Source organism: Vidua macroura, chromosome 5 (assembly GCF_024509145.1).
Source record: "Vidua macroura isolate BioBank_ID:100142 chromosome 5, ASM2450914v1, whole genome shotgun sequence".
Classification (NCBI taxonomy): domain Eukaryota; kingdom Metazoa; phylum Chordata; class Aves; order Passeriformes; family Viduidae; genus Vidua; species Vidua macroura.
In genome coordinates, this window is record NC_071575.1 from 36,635,776 (window position 1) to 36,655,183 (window position 19,408).

The following is a 19,408-nucleotide window of genomic DNA, read 5'->3' on the forward strand; positions in this document are numbered from 1 at the left end:
TTTGGTTATATGTGTATTGAGGGATGCAAAATTGGTGCGTGTGAGCTGTGTTTTATGGATGAAAGAAGGCTGTTAGAAGGATGAGTGTTTTGGCTGTTGTGTTGTCCTTTCCTTACAAAGTTTTTGCTACTGGTCTTCAGAGTTTTAATTTCTGTTTTTGGAGTGGTTTAATTTTTAATTGGAGACACTGTGTATTAGTGGCTTCACTAGATAGGATAGGTTGCAGTGTTAAATATACTGATGTTCTTAATTGTATTGCTTAATTATTTGGGAGTGTTGACTGTTGTCTTGCAGGGTGAGAAATGTGACTGTCTGTCTTTGAATTCCAGGGAATTCATTATCTGCCATACTCGATGGAGAAGGACGACTAACGTTTCTAAACAGGGGAGAAGATTATGTAATGACAATGCCATATGCCCATTGTAAAGGTAGCGGTTCTTTTCATTCTCTAGATGGCAAAATTATGAGAAAAGAAGTTTGTTATTCTAAATAGTTCATTATTCTAAATAATGTGCTGTGTTGGATTCAATCCTGTCATCTGGAGGAGAGTATTCTGAACATTGGCAACTTTGGTGGCTCTAGGCTTCCACATATTTTATCAGGAGAAAAATACATCTGTTGCTTAAGCCATGCTGCATTTTGACACAGGAGAATATTTTTTTAACTAGTAAGAAATAGTAAGAGCATACATACTTAGTTGTCACTACATTACATTAATTTACTGAGTTGCCTTTTATTAGAGCAGCTTTGAGCTTTTCCGCTATTTTCCTCTTGTAAGCATGAAAGGCAACACAGTGTGATTTGATTATAAATCGTGAACATTAGTCCTTAGTTTCACTATGGGAAATGGGTTAGTGCTTTGTAAAGTTTTCTGCAAGGTCAGTAATAGCACAAAATAGATTGCAGAATTGCTCATTTTTAAGCTGTAACTTACTCAGTATTGTCTACCCATATACTCCAGAATTCCCTTTCAGAATACACAGAATCACGCAGGAAGGGTCATCCAAAAATACAATTTTTCCTCTGGCACAAGTATGTTTACTCTAGGAATTTTACCCAAGTAACTTAGGGGTTTTGTTTTGTTCAATTAAAAACATTTGTTTTAGCTGGGGGTTTTTGTTTTGTTTTTGGGTTTTTTTTCTCTTGCAGGAATTCTATATGGAACAATGACCTTAGAGCTTGGAGGAATAGTCAACATCACCTGTGAGAAAACTGGCTACAGTGCAACAATTGAATTCAAACTCAAGGTTAGTGAACACTGTGAGTGGGCACAAGAAAGAGAATGAACATAATGTCCACTCACATAAACTAAACAAAGGTTTCTGAACTACTTCTAGATGGCTTCTGAAAAATGCATTTGCCATCCTTGAGGTGGAAACTGATAAAAAAACAGTTTTCAAGAAGTGTGTACTTGGAGAGAGAAACTGTGTTCAGTTGAAATTATAGGGAAACATTAAAGTTGGGAAGCTGTGTTAACTGACAATTTGCTTTGTCAGTCCACAGGATACATATGCAGCCTGTCAAAAGGCCAAAGAAAATCCCTGGCAATCATTGTTGCTGTTTCTACAAAAGATAATCTCTAGTAACAAATGGTCCTTGGCAAAGCCGTGAAATTAGTGTAGCAAATGACTGTGTCCTTCGGGACTGTGTCCTGTGGGAGTGTTTTCTGCATTATTTTCTGTTTTCTTTCCACATCTGTTAGACAATACTTTTACTCAGAAAATCTTTTAAGAAGAAGGAAAGAAGAAACTATTTACTCTGGTTTTAGACTTCTTTAAGATTAATAAGTAGAAGATACAATATTAAAGATATCAGGGCTATTTACAGCACATTTCATAAATTCACATTTTTCCTTAAGAATAAATATATAAACAGAAATAAAATGTTATTAAAATAAAACATGAAACCATTTGTTTTTCTTTGCAGCCTTTTTTGGGTAACAACGACAGTGTTAACCAAATATCAGGGAGAATTAAGCTTGGCAAAGAAGTTCTGGCTTTTTTAGAGGGTCACTGGGTAAGTAGTGAGTGATGCTCTTTTATAAATTCTGGCTGACAGTTGAGACAGGTGAAAATAGCGCTTAAACTCAAAAAAGACTCATGTTTAAAAAAAAGTGAAATACTGCTTTTGCAGAAAGTATTCCAGACGGTATAGAATCAACATTGTTCTATTTCCAGTTCTTAAAAGGTGGAAAAGTTTTAGTAGTTTATGAAGAAAATGAAATGTTGCTTCACAATCTTGTGAAATGTTTATTATATACATTAGTACTATGAAGTGCTATGAAGAATATTTATGGCACCAGCATGAAACATTTAAGGTTGCTTCATTTCTGGTGAGGTGACATGGCATCACTAGGTTTTGAATGTGGTAATGATTCCATTGCATCTCTGTTCCAAGCTAGAACCTAGCACAGAGGGTAGAAATGAAATTTTAAATTTAGCATACCTAATTATTCTTAACTGCATGCATTCTAAAGAAAATAAATTCTTATGACAATAAAAAAAGGCTGTTCCTTGCTTTTTTGTTATTTTGACACTCTTTGAGATAATTACAATTAAGAAACCAATCATATCTGTTGCAGGACAGTGAAGTTATTATTAGTGACAAGAAGACAGGTGTTTCAGAGACCTTCTGGAACCCAACATCTGATATAAAGCAGCGTAGATTACATAGATACACTGTGAAGCTTGAAGAGCAAGATGACTTTGAGTCAGAGAAGTAAGTTCACTTTAGAACCATGTTATTATTTTGCCAAAATAAAACTCATAATCTTCTCCAAAATAGAAGCAAATTATCATTGCTTTCCCATATTTGATGATACTAGCCTTTGATGATAAAAGAAAGTAACACTGTTAAATATAAGATCATTATCCCTTACAATCAGGGAAATCTTGATAGAAATGTAGATAAAACATCTATTAAAATGGTAATATTCTCTTTGGAGGGTGGTCCATTTACTTAGCCTGTAATTGAGGAAATTGTTTGCAGTTATTTGTCAACTGGATTGTGACTCTGGTGATTCTGTATATTGTTCATTTGTCAGGCTTTGGCAACAAGTGACAAAAGCAATAAATAATAAAGACCAAACAGAAGCTACTCAGGAGAAATATATTCTGGAAGAAGCTCAGAGAAAGAGTGCCAAAGAGAGGAAACTTAAGGATGAAGAGTGGACATGCAAGCTGTTTGATCAGGATTCAGTCACAGGAGAATGGCACTATAAATATGCCGAGTGAGTCCTGGAGTGCTTGGTAATGTTGCTGAGCCTCTTTCTGTGGTTCCAGCAGCAAAAGAACTGATACATATAGCTTATTTACATATAACAATATAGCTCTGCTATGTTCTAGATTTTTTGGGGCGTGGCAGTTTGGGGGGTGCATTGTCCTCCCTTTCTTCCCCCTAGACTGACCCAGAACATCTACACAGGTTTTCCCTGCATTCCTCACCAATGTTGCAAAAGTCAACTAGAAGCTGAGCCCTTTATTAGAGATGATTTCCACAAAGCACCCATGTTCTGCTGACTTTTTTTCGGTACCCAGCATGCTTCTGTATTGTAGAGATTGTAAAATTAAAATAGCCAACCATGATACACACAAAGTCAAGTAACTTTGAATCCATGGATGTTGGAAGCATATTCCCATGGCTAAGCCTGGGAGGCCTTTACCTTTCTATACAAGAATGGTGATATTGAGGTCATAGCCTAAGTGTATGTACAGGGAAGAATACAAGAATCCTGAGTACTCTATACATCTCCAGCAAATTTGCAACTTGGAGATCTCCTGGAACCAAACAAGCAATTTATGTAGTTAACAACTCTAAGTAAATTCATTTTTGATGAATTTCATTGGTTTCTTATTAAGTTTGTGCAGACTTTCACAACTGAAAACATCGTGCAGCAGGGAAATTCCCAAGCATTAGGAAGAGAACTGTACTTGAACTCTGTTAGACTTTAAGACCTATCTTGTTAATCTGTGTTATTTCCGATATCCTGATGTCCTTGAGGCCTTGTGGTTCAAAGATGTGCCACAGAAATTTTGTTAAGTGCCAGAAAGCAATCTGCAGTGACAGCATTCCCTGGAAAAAGCCTCTCTCTCTCCTTTCAAGCATATAATGCTCACCACCTGGACCATGTAGAGAGCAATCTTCTGCACTTACTGTGAAAGATGTGTTCAGTGAGCTGGAGCATTTGTTAAGGTATCTGGATTATGGATTTAGGCATCTGGATTACAAATAGAGAAGACAGCAATGTCTAGTTTTTAACCCAGTTACCTCAGATGACATTTAATTCAAGTCAAGTTAAGGTAAGATGTAAGTGCAAGTCTGTGTTCACAACATCTGAAACAGCTACAGCTATTTAAAAGGCGTGTAGAAGGACATGAAAGGAAATCCATGCTTAATGTACTCTCGCTAAAGTTCTGCGTCAGAACATGCTTCCTGCAGCTCACTTGCAGTTTCTGTCCTGAAAACTCTGTAATCAGTGGTGACGTTGGTATTTTCCTTTGGCTGCTTGTTCTCCAGTGAGTGTGTTTTTTTTTTTTTTTTTAATTCAGTATCAGACTGTAATTGGTAAAGCACTCTTAAACAATCAGAACAAGAAAACTGTACCTAGCTTGTTAGTGTCTCATGAAACCAGTCTTGATTACCATTTGACACTTTGGGATGAAAGCAGGTTTGAGGTAACTGATTCTTAAACTCTCCTTCATAGACATCTTTTAAAAGGAAAAAAGAAAACTCAACAAAAAGCAGTCTAAATATTTTTAAATTCCCCCAATTTCTGTGTAGTTCTAAAATAATAACTGTATCTGAAGCAGGAAATCTTTCATGTTTGCAAATACATAATGATTGGCAGAAAAAAATCATAATGGTATTGTTAGTTAACGTAATAGTTTGTAATCCTATCAGCTGGCTGCGGTTTGATCTGGATATGAAGTTCATTTTTTAGCTCTCTTGGCCCTGCAGGTTAAGACTGGACCATAAGCAGAAGATAAGATCATGATGCCATGTCTGATTTCTATATAGGGAAAGTTTTAGCCTCTTCTTACTGAGTAGTCTCTGAGCAAGGAAATATTTCTTACTTAAATTGCTGTAGAGTTAATAATATTTACTTTGTCTAGTACTAGACCATGGGACCCATTGAATGATATGATCCAGTTTGAAAAAGATGGCACAATCCAGACAAAAGTTCGACATCGGACACCAATGGTATGTTCCAGTTCTGACAGCACATGCAATACCCAGGAACTTGTATATATTATACATTATGTGTATAAAGATCATTAGAGCATTGGGATTGATGGGAAATGCTATTATCCTACAAAAATGTTGTTTACACAGTCCATACAAAATCTTTCACTTTTGTGTTGCATCCTAAGTGGTAGAAATTACTTGATTGGATAGGAATATAAAATATGCCAACTTGAGCTCAGCACTTTGTGTATTTTCCCTTAAATGGGAAGGTGCACAAAATTCAGTTCAATCATTCAGTTCAAAATTCATTCCATGCACTAATACATAAAAAATTTTAACTTCTCTTAGATATTGCGCTTTTAACTGCCATTGTTGGAATGTGCTGCTTTCCTGCAGTTCTGGTTCTCTGGAAATAACACATAAATTTATCAATTTTAGGTTACTGTTCCAAAAATCAAACTAAAGCCATCCAGTCTGAAGAAGGGAGAGTGTGGTTTCTCATCCCCGGAGCCTGATAATCAGGATTCCTCTGGGAGTGAAGGTACAAAAAGATACATTTACTTACAGAAATAATAAATTTATTTGACAACTGAAGAGTTCAGTGTCATGCATACTCTTCTTATCACAATGTTTTTACAATGCTTTAGTTCTATCCAATGTGAAGCACATTCTGGAAAACAAAGGAGCAGAATGGCTCATGTTTTTAGTTGCAAATATTCCTGTCTTTTTAAATGCAGTGTAGGTAGGCTTAAGTGCTGCACATATTTAATATCTAGGGAAAAAGAATGGTGTTCATAAACGGTTTTCTTTCTTAAAAGGTTAATTGCTTAAATTTGTGGATTAGTATGTCACTAGAGGGTAGACTTTTGTTGTTGATAATGTTTGCAGGAGCTAAACAATATGATGAGTGTTTAAAAGAGATTTCGAGCACTTAAGTTGCTGTCCTGTGGTATAGGTGGCTCTGAAATAAAGTTTTCAATAGAAGCTAGTTAGAAAATTTTCTCCTAATTTTTACTACAGGTTTAGTTTGTCATTCATACTTTGTTCCTTTTATGGCAGCAGTCACTTCAATCAATTTCACCTGGCTTTTGTATCCTTGTAGCACAACTTATGAAGCATAATACAAGAGCAAGGAAAAAAGGGGCAGACCTTGGTGAACTGCAGAGTGCCATTGAGTCTATAAAGGAAACACAGGAAGACATTAAGAGGTAGTACTAATTAAAATGCTTTAAAGTGGTTTAGAGAATAGTAATCTCATAGGATTTTTTTCCCCTTACAGGCTGGTATGTATCTTTACTCTTTTCAAATATTGATGTTTCATAGTTTTTCTCTAAAGCTGCCTTCTGTAGGGAGCTTGAACATAGTAGAAAATGTCAAATTGTCTAGTTTGTAATTTACAGGATATTGTTTTCTATCTTACAGGGAGATCATGGCACTACGAAATAGAGTCACTTATAATTCATCACCCTGGGACTACCATTCCTTGCAGTTTAAGCACTATGTCTTCATTGTACTCATGGTTCTGCTACAGCTTATCATTAATGTCTTGTTGAAATAAGAAGTGTGAACAAGGGCCTTCTTGAACTGGAATGATCAAACTGTTACTGGGGACCATATTTTAAGCTGGACTTTAAATGATGCAATATTATGTACAAGAACTGTGTAGCAACAACTTAGAGAACTTTGCCTCAGCATTCATGATTCAGAATCATACTTGTGTCTACCCAGTTGCAGTAAGAATTGTGTAAGTGCCAGTACACTCTTGCTCCTGGTGTGTGCCTCCGTCTCACAGTCATATGACATCAACCTTGTGCTTATATTGTGTCATACTGATGAATCTTCACCACAAAATAGATCAAGTTAAACACTGAGGTCAGACCCCGTAGGTAGGATGCAATTCCTATTATGGTAGAATGATAAACAGGCATACTTCATTACATATAAACTTATCATTTTTGTAACAAAAACTTTTGAAGTAGCCAACAGCTTTTGTAAATGGCATTGAGCGTTTGGAAGTAAACTTTTGTTTAAGGTCAAACAAATACATTATTATATGAAAAACTGTGTGTGTTAGGAAATGGCAAGTAAGAAGCTAAAGTCTTTGGGAAATCTGCAACATAATGTCCTTGATTGGTTTTGGAAGTATGAGGTTTTTATCTGAATTACTGTAGGCTTGTAAGCCAGTAGTTTTATAGTTTTAAAACTTTAGATTCATCTTAAAAACATTCCCACATCTACTGTACAGAGCACATTTTTAACAGTACAGCAGCAAGGGAGGTACTGTTTTGGTCTACTCGCTCATTATTTGCAAATGTCAAGGATTTCTGTTATGTTTGTAAGTCTTGAAAAATCTACAGCTTTGGATTTACATTTGTGTATGTCATGTCATGGTAAGCAGACAGACTACTGATTCCAGGACTCATTTTTGAAACAAAATGTCAAGGGGTGTGCTTAGTGTGTAGCTTGAGCTGAATCTCCAAAAGGCAGTGTAGAATAGGATTCAGGCACTGTCATGAGTAGACTTGCAAATGAAAATGTGTGTGTTTACACAGGTAAAGCTCAGAAATTGTGTGATGGCTAACACCACATATCTCAAAATAAGTAAGAGGAAAATCCAAGTGTTTGAAATCCCTCTGAACTGCAAGTATATACTACCTACCAGAATACATGGATGCACCTTCTTAGTATGCTGTAGCCATACAAATTCATGCAAAGCTTAAGTTTAAATTCAAAACCAGAGTTTCTGACATTTTTTATTTGAAGAAATATATGCATGTATAGATTTTGGAAAAATCCAGCAAAAAATGTAGTGCTGGTATTTATCTGGTGAGTTCCCTGTGCCAGTCAAGCATGCCAAGGTAAAAAGGGGCTGTAGAAATGAAAAAGTATTTTCAGTACCCCAGGTGAGACAACAGGAGGATGAGTGGCACCATGCAAAAGACAGCCAAATTTGTTTTCAGAGGATCCTCTCAGGAATCAAATCCATCCTGGGCAGTGGAACAGTTTGAAAGTCATGTTTGGCTTTTTGCCATGGCCAGGTTATGCCTCTGCCTTGGGCAGCCTGCCTGACTCTCCAGGTGATCTGCCTTTCTGTTCTGCATCAGTCTCACTAGTATTTAGTAAAGATACTGTTTACTCGTTTATCTGTCCAGCTTATATATTTCCGTGGCTGACACTTTCACGCACTTCCCCTTCTCTTTTACCTTTCCTCTTCTGTGGGCCTCAGCTGTGTATAAGTCTATTGTGTAAGCAGTGAACGTCAGCATATTTTGTACAGCTTCACATTAGCATGGTTTGGTCTTGAATAATTTTTCTGGAATGTGTTACATTAACCAGATCTTGTAGCCATGGGCGAGACCAAATCTGGTTGGACTTCTTTTAAATCTACAGCTGATGAGGTAAAATTTGTGAACATAGAAAGTCCCTTCATAAACAAACAAAATAATTACAAATGCCTCAGTCTCTAAATGGAAACTGAAGTTGTTACCCATTTACGAAATGGCATTAAGAAAGCGGAATATTATGGCATTCACTTTAACATTCTTAGCCTGGAATTTGTCTGTTCATTATTGCATTCAGATGTCAAAGCTTCACCTGTCTTAAGATCCATTACAAGCCTTTAAACATACTCTGAATGTGAGAATAATCCAATAAGTGAGATTTGGGCAATAACTTCAATCCCCTAAAATAATACTCTGCTAAATTTGTGGTGCTGAAACTCTTGAGTGATAGTTTCAAGCTTTTATCTTCCTTGTAAATAGAAATGTCCTTCTGCCTTTTTATGCTGATTTTTTCAATCACTTCTATTCAAGACCAGTGAATAACACAGCCTGCATGCATTTTTACATGGACCACATGGTAGTGACAGGATTCGACCCAGCCAGCTGGCTGGCTGGCAGCTTGGTGTTAAGCAATGTCAGACTAAAAAGATATTCCATAGCTGAAGTTCATGCTTAGCTCAAGATGAGTGAGACTTGAACAGAGCAAAACAAAATCCTTATGCTTATTTTCATTTTCAGCTTATTTTTTAGAGTTGAATTCTGTTGAAGAAGTGGTTTTTAGTGATGATCTGGAAAGGCAAAGGCTATGTGATGAAACTTCTGAAAAGTAAAACTGCAGACTTCTGTGAGACTTTATGATTAGATAAATTCTGAAAAGTACAGTGAAAACCTAGTAATTCTTATTTTGCTGGATTTTGTATGTTCCCTTATTTGAATAGAGCAAAGAAACTTCTTCCCTAATTTTTACTGTACAATTGGTCACAGACATGTATGGATCCTTTTCTTTAGTGTGTTACCATTGTCCTCTTTAGCCACGATGCATAGATCTTGACTACTACCTGCTTAAGACTGAGCTCTGCACATATATAAAAACTGATTGTACAGTTTTCAGATGCTTGATGTTTGAGGGCTGTGGCCTTCTAGTTTTTAAAGTTTATAACAGCACTTGTTTTCACATTTGATTTCCAAATCCTGTTTTGTTTGGGTTTTTTTTCCTTGTACAGGAAATATCTGCAGAATTTGCCATGTAGTTTTGTTGGGTTGGTTTGTTTGTTTTCAGATGCACTCTATGCCTTTAATTTGCCATTTAGGTACAGGTTGCCTAATTGGGTACAGATAATCTAAGCTAAGAAAAAGTAAATATGCCATGTGAAATGCAACAAGTATCATTTTCAGTAGATGATGTTTCTTGAATTTCATGTGTTGATTCCTTTTAAATAATTGATATTATTTGATGAGGGTGTGTAGTCCAGTTTTCATGTCCTTCTTCCCACTTGTGAAATCTCACAAATTATTTGCAAGGTTGGCTTGTAAAATGTAATGGTTGTGGTTTCTTCTTTTTTTGTTTGTTGTTTGCTGCCCTTCTGTGCCTTTGGCAATTTTTTTTTCTTCCTAGATTCATGTTTATGAAAACTACTTATAATTCAATGTACCTTAAAGGCTTTTATTTTTAGCTATTACCATTGTTTGTGTAAATAATGTGTAACAAAAATTCTGTACATCTCTAAGTTTTAATTATCTTTATTTCAGGAGTACCCACAAATCACAGAAAATTTAGCATTGTAAACAGTGCCTTCTTGATGGGTTTCTATGCTGTTCAGAGACATGTAAAGATTTGTCAAATTTGTGCCATATATAGTATCAGATCTTTTGTGAGGGCTGTTAAGAACTGATGTTCCTGCTTAGTCAGTCTCTGGGGAAAAAAAAAAATCAGTTCTTAAAACATTACACTATTTCTTCTTTCTGGCTGGTGAGCCGAAAGTGGAGGATTTGGAATGTTTACAGTGAAGCTGCACTACTTTGTGGTAATACAGAAATAGCTTCAACGATGTAACTTCGGGCTGAGATTCTTTGGGCTTTTTCTCCTTAACTTTTTCTTCTTTATGCCCTACCCCGGCCTTTCGCTCTGCCAAGCGGGAAAATTAGTCCTCAGGACACAGCGCCCGCTTCTCCGTCCCGCGTGTCCCGCCCTGTCCGACTCCCGAGATCACCGCTTTGTGTGAGGGATCTGAACTCTTAGGGCCCGCCTCCAATAAAGATGTGTCGCATCTCCGCCTCTCTGGGCTCTATCCGCCGCTCCCCAGCCCTGCTCCCTCACCCGCTCCTCAGTCTCTCCCGCGCAGCTCCTGCTCCCCTATCCCCTCTGTCCTTCCCCTCTGCCGCTGCCCGGGCGCGGCCGTGACGCTCGGCGGGCGGGCGGAAGGGGCGGCCCCGGTGCGGCACTGATGGCGGCGGCCGGGCGCGAGCAGCCGCGGTTGTGGCAAGAGGCCGCGGCGCTGGCGGGCGCGGTTCGCGGCGCGCTGGGGCCGCGGGGCGGGCGGGCTCTGCTGCTGCGGCCTACGGGCGAAGCGGTGCCGACGCGGGACGGGCGGCGGCTGCTGGAGGCGCTGAACGTGGAGCCGCCCGCGGCCAGGTACCGCGGTGGAGGGGCCGGGCGAGGCCGGCGGGGGTGGCTCCCTAACGCTGGCCGTGTCCCCGCAGGGTGATGGCGGCCCGCGCCTGCAGCCACCGCGCCGCGACGGGGGACGGCGCCAAGAGCTTCGTGGTGCTGCTGGCGGCCGTGCTGGGCGGGCTGCGGGCGGCGGGCACCGGCGCCGGGCTGCGGCGGGCGCTGCGGGACTTCGAGACGCAAGTGCTGGAGCGGGTGGCGGCGCGGGGGCTGCGGCGGCACCTGCGGCCGGTGCCGCCCGGGGCGCTGGAGCCGCTGCTGGAGCCGTACCTCGCCGGCCGGCTGGGCCCCGGCGAGCTGCGGCGCCTGGCGCGGCTCTGCGCCGAGATGTGCCGCCGCTGCTCCCCGACCGCCGCCTCACGCCCGCAGGTGCTGCGGCTCCTCGGCCGGCGGTTCGCGGAGCTGCACGCCGCCGTGCCCGGCCTGCCCCTGGCGAGCTCCAGGGTCTTGCCCGGCATTGTCCTCCGCAGGGACTTCGCTGCCTACTGCCCGACCGATGGGGAACTGCGGGCCCTGCTCGTCACCGAGCCCCTGCGGCTCGCCCTGACGGCCCCCGGTGTTGAGTTTGTTGTAGACTCCGAAGGTCAATATCAGGCTTCCCTGCGCTGGATCACTAAAAGGACAGAAGCCTTAATGAAACACTTGCAGAGTAACAACGTTAAGCTGTTACTGTCGAGTGTGAAGCAAGAAGAAGTAGTTATCCACTATGCCAAATTATACGGTGTGTCTGTGGTAGAGTGCTTATCGTCGGAAGAAATGGCCCTAATCAGTGAAATTACTGGTGTCTCCCCTTACGCACCTATTGGTGATAACATGGACAGAGAAATAAGCGAAACTGCAGTGGTAACATTTTGCCAGCCCTTGCTGCTCGTCTCCAGGAGATGCGTCCACATTGGCTTGGCCAGTGTGTGTGCCTTCCTGCCCCATTGCCTGATCCTGTGTGGGCCGGTCGATGGCGTTAATGAGCAACATGCTGCTGCTTTACAAGGGGCGTACACAATGCTGCAGCAGCTGTTTAAAACAGTTGATCAGAGGGAGGATTGGAAAGTGGAAGGTGAAAGCCAGAGCAAAGCCTCAGATGTTTGCACTTGGCATTCTTCAGCTACTCAGAAACAACTGGTAATAGAAAATACTTGTAATACTAACCAGGTTTCTGAATGTCGGCTGAAAGCACTTAGTGATGAAACAGAGAGGAAAATTTTTGACCCTGATAAAAGTGATCTGCTGGTCCATAATCAAAAGAACCACAGCATTCCTGTGTTAGTGGCACATAACACTGATATAGTCACTACATGTGAACGCCTGGATGTTGGCAAAGGTCTAGAGAAAATGTGTTGCCATATAGTTCCATTTAAGCAGGAGAAGAGTTGTGCAGGTGTTGCACAGGATTACTCCAACTGCCTCATAGAAGCAGGAGCAGTTTTGCCAGTAGGAGGTTACTTTGAAATCCTGTTACATTATTACATTCAGGATTATGCAAAACAGTGTCAGCAGTCAGAGGTAACCATTGTATCTAATGTGGTTGCTGATGCTTTGCTAAGTATTCCCAAGGCCTTGTATAGGACAGCAGAACGAGATGGCTTTACCAAATTCTATCTTGAAGCCATTAATTTACTCAGAAAAAATCAGCCACTGCCTGTAAACAATGAAGGCTTAGAGTCAGTGTATTGCAAATATCAGTTAGTCACTTCAGTTCTTCATTGTATTACAGAGCTTCTCTCCACAGACTTAGTAATTGGTATTAGGCGGCCGCTACAAAAAACTGAGGATTGTGACTCGGAAGATGACCCTTGAAATCATTAATAAAGAATGATTTTTGTATGTGTTGTTTCCTCGTGTCTTCTTGTCAAATGGACACCCTCAGAAGTCCGTGCTAGAGGCTAAAAGATGCTTCTTCTCTTAGAAGATAAAGGCTAACCAGCTGAGACTGTGGAAAACTGGGTTGTGAACAATATGAGCTTGACATTTTGAGCGTCAGGAAGTGTAGCCAATTTCCACTGCAGAAGATGTGTAGTGCAGTCTCCATCCACGTGCTGAGGATCCTGTGTACATTCAAGCCAAGGGTCAGCTTTGCCTCTTTTGGTGGCAAAAGATGTAATTTGATGTAATTTGTTTTCTTGGCATGTTAAAAGTTGCCAGTATGACACAAGCCACTGTAACTTCAAGTTACAAACCAAGGGGTGGATTTTGTAGTCTTTATAATTAGCCAGATTAAATGTTTTTTTTAAATAAAAATATTTTGTATACATCATGATTTTGACTATAAAGGGAAAAATATAACTTGTTAGCATATTCAGCACTGGGACAGACAGCAGTAAACCACTGGGGTATATGCCAATGAAGAATTTTCTTATAGGAGATGCAGCATGTTTATCTTCCATTGAGTTAATTTCAATTGAACTAGAAGAGTTAAGAATTAATTTCATACCATGGCTTTATGGTAGTTTCTCTGGAAAATTAGTTCATATGACATTGCTTAGTACAACTCTTAATTTTAACTACAATGGGTTCAGTTGTGGTCCTGGTATAAAAGGCTGTGTACTTATGGGAGAAGTTTACCCAGGCACTAGGGTGGTTCTGTTAGAAAAATCAGTTCAGTCTTTGATCATTAGGGATTTTATTCTAGGTTTGTTTATTGGTTGGTTCTGTTTTTCCCTAAATCTTTTTTCCCCAGAATTTTCACTGTAATAATATTTGCTTTAAGCCCAGAAGCACCTGCATGTGTACTTCCCTTTCTGCTGGGTCCTAAAAACTACAGATTTTATGGAGGAGGATTTTTAGTAACTTGACCAGCTGCAGCTGATAATGGTATCAAATTGATTCTCTGTGCACTTCCCAGTGTTGCATAATACTGAGAATAAGGGCTTTTTAATTTTTTTTTTAATCTACCATTAAATAAAATTTAGTGGAGCTGTTTAAAACCATAGGCATAAATCATATTTACCTGCTATACCTGAGATGATTACAACTAGAAAAGAGATTTTTCCCCTCTGTTAATTTAGGCTTTTCCTTTTTCAGTTTCTTCAGAAGACTCAAACTACCAAAGTTCTTTCAGGTGTTTTGTCAGCAATGCTTCTTTTGACTGCAGCTTTCAATTGACATTTTGCATATATTCATGGCAATATAAAACACGGTAATATTTTTTTTTTCCTGACAAATACAGTCTTAAAGACATCTGTAGATGAATAATAGTGAAACTCAGGGCTCACTAAAGTGATGTCTTTACTAAAGAACTAAGGACAGTAATTATTTTTGTTAGAATCTTTTGGCAGGTGCGGGGGTGGCAAAGAATTAAACAGGGAGGAAAGAGAATCCCATTCTTGTTGCTGCCATGTGCTCTTGGAAGCTGCTGAATATGACAGGTCTAGTATGAGCCAAGAGAAATCTCCGTTGTGGAAGGTTTCAAAGCTGCGTGCACTGTTCTGCCTGGGCGGGGTCAGGAGCTCCCACCAGCCCTGGCACTTCAGCAGCCACTTGGGTCTGCATTTTACTGCTGTAGTGAGCCGATGAGACAGTTTTGCTCTTGCACAAGTTTCTGCAATACTCTCTTCAAACCACTGACCAACTTGCCAGCCAGAGAGGAGTGATTTGCTCTGTGGTAGTCTAACAACTGTGGCATAGAACATGTGAAGCCTGGCAGCAGCAGGGGTTCTCTGCAGAAGCAGCTTTTGAATTCCAAATCAAGGTGCTGTCTAAATAAAGAGAGTCATTTCACATTACTTTATACCATTTGCACATCTGGTTACTTTCAGATTTACTGTAGTTTCTTTGAAAGGTTAAAAATATTTTGTAACATGAACAGCCTTCTGGTCATTTGATTTAAATTGTGTCATTCTTACTGGGAAGAAGAAAGTCCAGAAATTTTATCATATATAGAACTTTCACTTTTGCATGCCAGAGATACAAAGGAGAATTTAAAAATGACAGTTATATAAAACTTTTTTCTGACCTGTTTCTGGTGAAACCTCTTGAGTCTGAAGATTCATCGAGGCAGGAACTATATTTCTATGACTTCTCTGTCCTTTTATATTTTATGAATGATCCATTTTGCAATTTGAACCACTCTTTCCCTGTTCTGTCTGCAGAACTGGGATCATGGTAGCCTTTTACCTTGGAGAGGAATGTCCCTTTGTTCTTTGTTCTGGTCTGCAGAAGTGGATGCTTGCTCAGGATTTGGCTGTTTAGTTCCAGTCCTGGATTCTAAGCTCATTACAAGATGTGCACCACTTCAAGGGAAAAAAAACAGCATTAACTTAGTCTTTGGAGAGAAAAACAGATTTACTGCTGGATTCAGCTCTTCCTTATCCTTAGGAGTCTTCTCCAGTAATGAGCCTAGGTGTAAACATGATCTGTCTTAGAAAATATTTTGGGTTCACTGCTATCCCATCTACCTCTTAAGAGAAAGGCTGCTGGTAGCCCTGAGAAGCAGCTCAGTCTGTCTTCTGAGCTCTGGCTTGGGTGCTGTCACTGCCATTTCCTCTCTGCTGACGTTTCTGACCTGCTTCAGCAGCAGCCACGCATTGCAGAGGCTGCTTGGGCTGTTAATGTTCCTTGGTGCCTAAGCCTTAGGTATGCAATAGCTCATGACATCTATCCCAATTTTTAAAGCTGTCCTAGCTGTAGCTTGCCTTTTGGCAGGGGACAAGTGATCTCTTGACACAGTGATAGGGGCCAAAGTGGTTACCTGGGACAGCTTGGGACAACATATTTACTCACTCAAAACCACAGGGACCAGTGTGCTGGGGCATTCACTGGGGTTGTAACAGACCATTGCTTTTACTTCATACACTGTTTCACAGAGATGATTTCTGGTTTTCACCATTATTCTGTTATTTTTATATTTCTAAATATGGGTTGGCCTCCATGCAAAGTGGAAGTTAGGTACATGTGGACATGTGTTTCAGCTCAGATCCAGTCTTGAAATACAACATAAAGTTCAGGGATACTGATGCTAATAGTCATGCCTTAAGTTTTAGCTTTCATATTTTTCAGATTCTGTACTGCCTTAGTGTGTAACTGTGAATTTCATTTAAAGTGTAGCAAGGTCTATTCACAGTTTAGTTAGACAAAACAATCCTTTTTCAGCCTGAGACCCAAGGACACCGTTGCAGCTTCAGGCCCAAAAAGTATAAACAACAGCAAATTGAGAAGAGCAATCTGGGAGGATGGGACGTCAAAATCTAAAGCTGTAATTGGACAATTAACCCCAATATGCTAATGGACCAGAACTTATAAAAGTGTGAAAACGCGTGCATGACTGGATGTCCATCTTGCATCCATCTTGGGTAGAGACACGGCCGGGCTCTTGTACTGCTCAAGGTGTATCCTTTGAAGGCCTTTTAATAAATACCTACTTTATTCCTTTAACACTGTCTAGCCTCTGTTCCAAGTAGCCTCTCAAGGCATCAATAGCCTAAGATTAAAAGAATGGCTTTTAAAAAATCTTGATGTTTAACTCGCCTTTCTGTAGCCCTTAGCAAACTTAGATTCTGCCCCACATGAAATTCATCAGAATATTTTGAAGGCATTCACCCTACCCACAAGGATTTGTAGGTATATTTTAAGCAAGGTAATCCTATTTGTTAGGTAGCAGATCCACATATACAGGCAGGTAGTTTCTCTTTTTCTTAAATTTTAAAAACCCTGGGTTTAATATATGTGTCTAATAACGTGCAGTGAGACTAGGTTGAAACTGCCTCCTGCATGCAGTTCTTGAGAATAGAAATAATCTATTTACATGACAGGAACACACTGTATTTTATTTGTTGATTTGTATGGGAGTCAAGTCTGAACAGAGGTTTGCAGGTGCTGAGACCACACTGAGGCAGCCTGTGTTCCCCAGCTGTCCTGGAGCCACTGTCCCCATTGCTGACCCCGCCAGCTCCTCACTGCTCAGCACCTTCCCTGGCCGTGCTCGCTGCTCTCCCTGGTTACCAAACAGGTGTTGCTCAACTTCTTTAGTGGAAGTTATGCAACCTGAGTGTGGCCTTACATTTTCATCCATGCTTAGCTGACCTTCAGCATTTTTGGCAGCTATACAGAGTGCATCATTAAATAGGAACCAGGCACAACAAAGAATATTGTTCTGTTGTGCCACAAATATCATGCTGCTGAATCACATTTGTAAGGGAGGATAGGAGAATGCAACATTTTGTTTAGGAACGTAACTGTATAGTGGCATATTTTATATTTTTCTGTATATTTTATATGCAGAAAAATTATATTGTTTCTGTTGCTATCTCTAGAACCCAAAGGTAGGGGATTAATCACACCATATGAGAAGATTGAGGAAGATAAAATTCTTCACTTGCATATGTCTGCTGGACTTCACTAGAATTGTATTCATCTGTTCTAAATTTCCTTTTTGTTACATGACAGATCTGCTATTAGAAACTTCTGATTTCATTGCTTAATTATTTCTATACTTGTTTAGGTTAATCTATCCTCTTGCATTTTTTTTTTTTAGTCAGGTTCTTTTAAATCTCATGTTAAGAGAAAAACTTTCAATGTTCAGTTGCAAAATTCTGTTTAGTTTAATTCTGATCTTGAAATCTAAGAAATTATGTGCTTTTGTCACTGGTAAACCCAAATATTAAAGATTCTATTTACTATAGCACTTATCCCATTATTGCTATTAAAACTAAACAAAACAAGAGAGTAATGAATTTAACACCAGTCACTTTGGAAATGCATTGGCTGTAATTAACACAGTTATAGTTTTGCAGTATCATTTTGTGTCGTTTGTATTCTGTTAACGAGACTAAAAATAGATGTTTAGATCTAGGATTAAGCAAATTACTTCTCCATTAATAGAATAGAATATTAAGCTAATAATTACTTCCAGGAATATGAATTCTAATTTTTGCATTCCAAAACTAAAAACAATAGCAAAAATGTAATAGATGTAATACATAGTAGCTCCTTCTTTATTATATGGTTCAATAAAGGACCAGACTTTGTAAGCAATTCTCATTCCTGTAATAGATCAAGCAGTGTACTCTTTTTAAAAACAGTCCTGACAAAAAGAAAACAAAACAGTTTTCCATAGGGACGCCATTTGTGCTGGTTCAGCAAACAGCTTGTTTCTCACAAAGTCACCAGCAGATAAAAGAGCTGTTATGCAGAGGCTTTGGTCCAGTGCAGGATTAAGGACACACCAGTAATGCTCTGCCGTGCTGGCTGTGTCCTAAGCCATTGACAGCAGAAATCACTATAAAAGATAACATTTCCATTAAAGGTATTTTTAAAAAGGTACTGTTTTACTGAACAGATTTTTTAATCTGTTCTTATTTTGAGATTCCTAGTAAAACAATCCAGCATGGTGATCTTGCTTTTGATAAGAATCATGACCTACTTTCAGTGGATGTCTTCATTTTGCAGGCTAGGCATCTGATTAAATATTACCTTAAAATTGGAATGCAGAGAGGAAATACATAGCAGGGCTTTCTCTGTGTACATGGGGGAACAGGCAGCTCCAGATCAGAGTAACATCCACTGAGATACTAACTTTAGATTTGGTACATGTCTGGGATCATGTATAAGGATTATATTTATATGCCACTGCTTTTGGAGCACTGAAAGTGATTGTAGAAACTGCTGGATTATATTCATGGAGCAAATAAACTGCTTGGGAACTTTTTCCTAAAATCAGAAATACTCTGAGACTTTTAATTACTGATGCTGTTCTGAAAAAGTACAAAATAGTCACAAAGTGCTGAAACAATTTAAATCTGTTACCGGTGTTAACTGTACTGGAGATGTTATTGGCACTAATGTTTCTTAGTGTCCTATTGTTAGGAGTATAATAATCCTGAGGAGCAGTGCCCCACAGCAGGGCTTCTGCTGCCATTGCTGTTGGTACTGGAGGTAGCTCTGCCCTTGCTCTCCAGCAGTCACACAAAGATGGGGTCCTATGGTGCCAAGATTAGATGTGGTACAGTTCACCTTACCAGTGTTTAGGATTGAATTTCAGCAGCTCAGTAAATCTTGCAAACTGTGGTGTAGGTAAGCAGAGAAGTTTTTTTTGGCATTTCCAAACAACCAGTGCTTATAATGCAGCAAGAATCGGAAATTACACTCCCCGTAATCTGAGACATTTTTGTCACCTTGCAGAATTTTTCAGTGAGACACTTTTTAAGCCTTGGCAGTAATTAGCAAGTAGTATCAGGATCATTTTGTTCTAGGACTCCCCTCTGTTAAAAAGTTTGCCACCTGGGCTATAATCCTAAGTGCTGCAGAAGTTACAAGAGTAGCCAATGTGTAATCATGCAGAAAG

General features: G+C 39.7%; 2 protein-coding genes and 1 long non-coding RNA gene across 7 annotated transcripts in view; all 3 read left to right on the forward strand.

Moving 5' to 3' along the window:
- The window catches only part of OSBPL8 (oxysterol binding protein like 8), an 83,267-nt gene extending 72,531 nt beyond the window's left edge, over positions 1-10,736 (forward strand). For all 5 annotated transcript variants that reach the window (XM_053977521.1, XM_053977525.1, XM_053977524.1 and 2 more), the window contains 9 exons: positions 330-428; positions 1,150-1,247; positions 1,927-2,016; positions 2,582-2,718; positions 3,044-3,229; positions 5,112-5,199; positions 5,623-5,725; positions 6,287-6,392; positions 6,607-10,736. In XM_053977521.1, coding sequence (XP_053833496.1) covers positions 330-428; positions 1,150-1,247; positions 1,927-2,016; positions 2,582-2,718; positions 3,044-3,229; positions 5,112-5,199; positions 5,623-5,725; positions 6,287-6,392; positions 6,607-6,742 — 1,043 coding nt within the window. In that variant the 3' untranslated portion in view covers positions 6,743-10,736. The remainder of the gene's footprint in view (positions 1-329; positions 429-1,149; positions 1,248-1,926; positions 2,017-2,581; positions 2,719-3,043; positions 3,230-5,111; positions 5,200-5,622; positions 5,726-6,286; positions 6,393-6,606) is intronic.
- Positions 10,737-11,029: 293 nt separating this feature from the next.
- LOC128807275 (uncharacterized) overlaps positions 11,030-19,408 on the forward strand; it is a 32,892-nt gene continuing 24,513 nt past the window's right edge. Inside the window, exon 1 of the long non-coding RNA XR_008437096.1 lies at positions 11,030-11,097. This is a non-coding gene — a long non-coding RNA (uncharacterized LOC128807275). The remainder of the gene's footprint in view (positions 11,098-19,408) is intronic.
- Positions 11,073-12,954, forward strand: BBS10 (Bardet-Biedl syndrome 10). The gene has a single exon (XM_053977526.1). The coding sequence runs from the start codon at positions 11,170-11,172 to the stop codon at positions 12,925-12,927; it is 1,758 nt and encodes a 585-aa protein (XP_053833501.1). The 5' UTR covers positions 11,073-11,169; the 3' UTR covers positions 12,928-12,954.